The sequence below is a fragment of the Rhipicephalus sanguineus genome, chromosome 10 (assembly GCF_013339695.2).
Source record: "Rhipicephalus sanguineus isolate Rsan-2018 chromosome 10, BIME_Rsan_1.4, whole genome shotgun sequence".
NCBI lineage: Eukaryota > Metazoa > Arthropoda > Arachnida > Ixodida > Ixodidae > Rhipicephalus > Rhipicephalus sanguineus.
Window position 1 is genome coordinate 93,455,991 of NC_051185.1, and position 5,800 is coordinate 93,461,790.

At 46.5% G+C, this 5,800-nt stretch overlaps 1 protein-coding gene across 1 annotated transcript; it reads left to right on the forward strand.

The window, feature by feature from the left end:
- The first annotated feature begins 620 nt into the window (after positions 1–620).
- On the forward strand, positions 621–1,487 carry LOC119406597 (uncharacterized). Its single transcript, XM_037673331.2, has one exon. It carries the CDS (start codon positions 636–638, stop codon positions 1,485–1,487), a length of 852 nt encoding a protein of 283 aa, XP_037529259.2. The 5' UTR covers positions 621–635.
- The last annotated feature ends 4,313 nt before the right edge of the window (positions 1,488–5,800 follow it).

The following is a 5,800-nucleotide window of genomic DNA, read 5'->3' on the forward strand; positions in this document are numbered from 1 at the left end:
TTAGTACCGGTATTTCAGTACAAAGAGATCCATAATTCGATACAGCGAATCGTACGTAACATAATTATACAGGGCACCAATTGGCCAATCCATATCACAAAATAAATCAGTTAGTGGCCGAGGATGGCACGCTTATAATACCAACAATCAAACGACCATGTTTCGAGGGCTAACCTACCCTTAGCCAGGGCTGCCGCGATCTCGCACTCCAGAGCAGACGAAACAGAGCAGAGATAGCAACACCACCAACATCGGGTGGGCTTGGTGGCTGCTTCGTTTCGTCACCATCTAACCCGCTACTCTTCGCTATGCAGGTGCTATCAGCTGTCGTCGCGCATCTGCTTCTTGTTGCCGGTGTGTCTGCTTCTGCTGACACATCGCCGGGATTTGGATTGCGGTGCTTCGACATCGATCCGGCCATCGACCAAACAACCGGCAAATCAGATTCCATCTCGCCACTGTCTGCCATCCTGTCGCCACTTCCGCAAAGCTTGGTCCTGGATGGTGGATGGACAGTCCCATCGCCAGCAACGTCACCTACCGCGCCGGCTATAAAAAGTGTGCCTCCATCGGCGGCGCTTCGTGGGCTTGGTGGCTGCTTCGTTTCGTCACCATCTAACCCGCTACTTTTCGCTATGCAGGTTAGTGTTCCGCAATCTCTCTTCACTAAGAAGAGCAGTAATTACTTTTTGCTGCAGCTACCGAGCCCACGTTGCTGCTGTACAACTGTTGTTGAATGCGTCCGTGCCGTGAGATTGTTATTGTTGCTTGTATCGGGAGACATCGAGTCAAATCCGGGCCCTGATGCTGTTCTCGCTGAACTGCAAAAGCTTTCCGCGGGCCAGTCAACCCTCTTAAATGAAGTGCAGGGACTCAAAAGCCAACTACTAACAACAGAACACGCCCAATCTGACCTAGCTAAGCGAATCGCCGATATGGAAAAACATTACCAAGCTCTGCTACCCCTAAAAGCCGAACTTGAACTAATTAAAAAAAACAGCGTTCAAGCAGCGCGCAAGACAGTTGACCTTGAGGCACGTTTGGATGACGCAGAGAACAGGTCACGACTTAACAATTTAATTTTTTATGGTGTACCAGATGCCAATCCCTCAGAATCGTATGCTCAATCTGAGCAACTTATCATTCGCCATTGCCATGACCACTTAGGCATAGATATAAACCCTAAAGATATTGATCGTGTGCATCGCTTGGGCCGCCATTCAGGCAGCAGATGTAGGCCAATAATTGCGAAGTTCACTTTCTACAAGACAAAACAAGAAATCCTTTCAAACGGACGTAAGCTGAGAGGAACGACATACAGTATTGGAGAGGATTTCTCGCGTCGTGTTCAAAATGCCAGAAGGCAGTTGGTCGAGTTTGCAAGGCAGAAGTCCTCTCCGTTTTCGTTACGCTATAAAACACTGCACATCGGCTCGAAACGCTACTCGTTCAATGAAACCACAAAAACAGTACAAGAAATTCAATAGCAATCAAGTCGACGTCATACTGTAACCGCCAATTCTCACCCTAAAATAAAAACCAAACATTCTTTTTCTGTAATCTTCACGAACGCTCGAAGTTTCATCCCTAAACGTGATCACCTGTCTCATCTCGTCAAGTCATCAGATAGCAGTATTCTTATACTAACAGAAACGTGGTTAACAAATGACGTCACCGACGCGGAAGTGCTCGCCGATCTACCGGGTTTCAATGCTTATCGGAAAGACCGCGAAAGTGCTCGCGGGGGTGGTGTCCTCATTGCAATCAGTAATCAGTTACCATGTTCTGTTATAAACACTGGCACATATTTAGAAATATTATGGGTACTGATTCAAGCTTTGCCGCAAGCTGTATTATTAGGTGTTTGCTATAGACCCCCACATAACAATCCTAACTTTTCTCGTGCACTTCACAATATTCTAAACCAGCTTACATCGATGTATCCTAAAGCTGAAATCGTTCTTTTTGGTGACTTCAATTTTCCTGGTATTAACTGGGAAGATGACACTACTACCGCTAACCCAGCAGAAGCTAGAGATTTTCTTAGCGTTTGTCTTGATTACAACCTGAAACAGTTAGTAACTCAGCCAACGCGTGTCACACGCGACTCCTCTAGCATTCTGGATTTAATACTAACAACTCATCCTGATAGCCTGTCTTCGATCCACTATCTCCGTGAGATCAGCGACCACAAGGTTATACACGCAGACTTTATTTTCAGCCCTGTTGCGCGACACATGCAAAAGAAAACAATAACCTTATACGATAAGGGTAACTATGATGCTATAAATAATGAACTTACGGTATTTTTTCCGCAGTTTGAGTCGAACTTTAACCGCTGCTCTGTTCAAGAGAATTGGGCAATTTTCAAGCAAAAGCTAACCGAGCTAATAACCAACTTCATCCCTAAAACCATTATCCGTGTTAACAGTAGTAAGCCATGGTTTAATAAATCCTTGCACCGACTAGGTAACAAGAAAAAACGTACATTCCGGACGGCTAAACTAAAAGGGGACTCCCACAACTGGGATAAGTATTACGTAGCTGAAAAAGCATATCTCACAGCTATCCGCGACGCCAAGTTCAAATTTTTTAACAACGATTTGCCCAATATGTTAACTAAATATCCCCGCAAGTTTTGGCAGATAATTAACCCTAAAGCCGTTGTTGACACCACTCTTACTAACGAATCTGGAGAGGTTCTTCCAGATGCAGAATGCGCTGATGCTTTCAACAACGCTTTTTCATCTGTATTTACTAACGAATCACGCGTACCCTTACCTGTGTTTTCATGTCAGATCACATCTGCCATGCCTGAAATCAGTTTTTCTGCTGACGGTATCTCATCCCTCATCGAAAAGTTGAAGTTAACATCAGCATCTGGAATGGACGGTATTAATGCGAAACTGTTGAAAAACATACGTCATATTGCGTCGGCTTATTTTGTATTGTTATTTTCCCAATCTCTTTCAACAGGCGTCATCCCAGACGACTGGAAAGTGGGAAAGGTCGTTCCTGTCTTCAAATCCGGTAACAGAAACTCGCCACTAAACTACCGACCGATCTCCTTGACCAGCGTACCCTGCAAACTCATGGAACACGTCATTTACTCTTACGTCATGAACTTTCTCGACTCCCATAACTTCTTTCACCATTCTCAACATGGGTTTCGTAGGGGCCACTCTTGCGAAACCCAGCTTGCCATCTTCGTTCATGACCTTCATGCTAACCTTGACATAAACAAACAAACCGATTCCATATTCCTTGATTTTGCAAAAGCCTTTGATAAGGTACCCCATAAACGCCTAATAATAAAACTGTCTTCCTTAAACTTGCACCCATACGTACTAAAATGGATAAAAGAATTCTTGACTAACCGCACGCAATCAGTAATTACAAATGATAAATTGTCTAACCCTCTTCCGGTGACACCGGGTGTGCCCCAGGGCTCTGTCCTTGGTCCTCTTTTATTTCTAATTTACATTAACGACCTGCCTTTGCATGTATCTTCAAATTTCCGCATGTTTGCAGACGACTGTGTTATTTATAGAACCGTTACTAACCCTTCTGACCACATCTTATTGCAAGAAGACCTCGACCACATCCTACAATGGTGTGATGACTGGCTTATGTCCTTAAACCCTACTAAATGCAAACTAATCTCCTTCACTCGTCGTCTAAATCCTCTTCGCTTTTCTTATAACATAGCTAATGTCCCTGTCGAATCAGTAACCACTTATAAATACCTTGGAGTCACCCTATCCTACAATTTGTCGTGGAACCCTCACATTGCTAGAATCACATCATCAGCTAACAAAACTTTGGGCTTCTTAAAACGTCATTTACGCAACGCTCCGAGTCATGTAAAACTACTTGCTTATACATCATTAGTCAGATCAAAGTTAGAATATGCATCTCCCATCTGGAACCCGCCTGAAGTTGGTCTCACAAATTCTCTAGAAACTATTCAAAATCGTGCAGCTAGATTCATTCGTGCTTCGTACTCATACGACATCAGTGTTACATCCCTCAAAGCAGAGTGCAACTTACCATCTTTGTCTTATCGCCGACGCATTGCAACCCTCTCATTATTTCACAAGTTTTTTCACTCGCCCCTTCATCGCCCTCCTTACATTATCCCCGCAGCTCACATATCTCATCGCACCGGCCATGCACTGCAAGTTTTTCGCCCACGTGCCCGCACTAAAACGTTTTCTGCTTCTTTTTTTCTCAGAGCAGCTAAAGACTGGAACGGCCTTTCCCACGATGTCGCCACAATCACCTGCCCATCAAGTTTCATGCATAGCATTTCAAATGTAACTTCGCATTGATCATTGTGACAACGTAACTGATTGTATATTTACCCACCCCTTATGTAATACCCTTTCGGGGGTCTTTAAGGAAATAAAAATGAATGAATGAATGAACCTGAGAGAAACATACGGTGCACGATTGCGAGGCGCTGCCACGGGACTTCGAGACCGCGGAAGGTAGCGCGCGCCCGTCGAGGCCGGGGCCCCGACGAGACGACGTAACCACCGGCCGGCGACGAAGAACAAAGAACAAAGGATCGCCGCCAGCCGGAGAGGCCAAAACGCATACGCACCCTCGGATGTCCCGAAGTGGTCTCTTCGAACCCCGTTTCGCGGCCCCCCTTCTCAGGCGAGAGAGAGCAAGGCCCGAATCCTGCCAAAATTAGGCCAATGGTACACCGTGTTAAACCTTTGATGGGCGGGGTGGCAGCGAAGTGGCGGCGATTTATGACCAGCTTCCACCCGTCCAGTAGGGAGGAGAAAGATGCATAATTCTTGAAGGAAAAATGGCGTCGAAAAACTGGTACGGACGCCTGGATTCCCACAACTTTTCAAAAAGCAAGAATTTATTTATTGGCAACCCAAGCTATCGTATAAACATCACGTCACCATTGCAGTGGTCTCCTACAATTACAATACTAGGAGTCGCCACTAACATGCTCGATATAGACGACAATATCTGGATATCACTTGTACAAAGCTTATGAAGTGATCATAAAAGCTGCTGCACACTCTGAGTTCCCGTCCTTGGAACGCCTTTACTTCACCCAGTCAGTTTCTCTAGAGAAATTTTAGTGTGTTTGCGACACCATCAAGCCTCCTCTCGCCGTTTCCAGAAAAATACAGAGATATATCAACTCACTCTTCTGCTGAGGCGGCACTGAACGCCTGTCGCGCCTGTCGTTAGGGCAACCTTAGCTGAATGGAAGGCGAGACCGTGGCGGCTTCGCTTTGCCCAACGTCTCCATCACCGCATCAATCCTATCGCTTCATGCTTTAATGCGGATTATTAGCAACGACGGTACCCCCGCACAGGCTCTGGCGCGTTACTATCGTGCACCATCACTGCGTGACCTCATGCCGGCGAGCTGCACAAACCGAGGGCCGCATTTGTAGGAATTGCCGTTGATATATGGAGCGAATCTGGCATTTCAAAGGCGCCTTAGAGCTGCGTGTGCAGAGGCCGACGTTAGCGCAGATAAGGTGGTCGACAGAATGGCCGCACTTCTGCGACCCTTGGTGCATCAGCACCGCTGACCCAGAGTGCGACATACGGAGTGGAAGCACATAGCTGCGACAACATTCCCGGGACGCCTTTGCGAAATTGCTTGGAGGGTGGGCTGGGGATTCCTCCTCACACGTTATCACCTCGAGCGCTGGCAAATAGTGCACGTCTCTGCGTGTCCGAACTGTTCCCTGGTGGAAAACAACCGCCACGCGACTGTCGAGTGCCTGGTCGCGCGTCTGTTTTGGCGCGCTGTCCATGC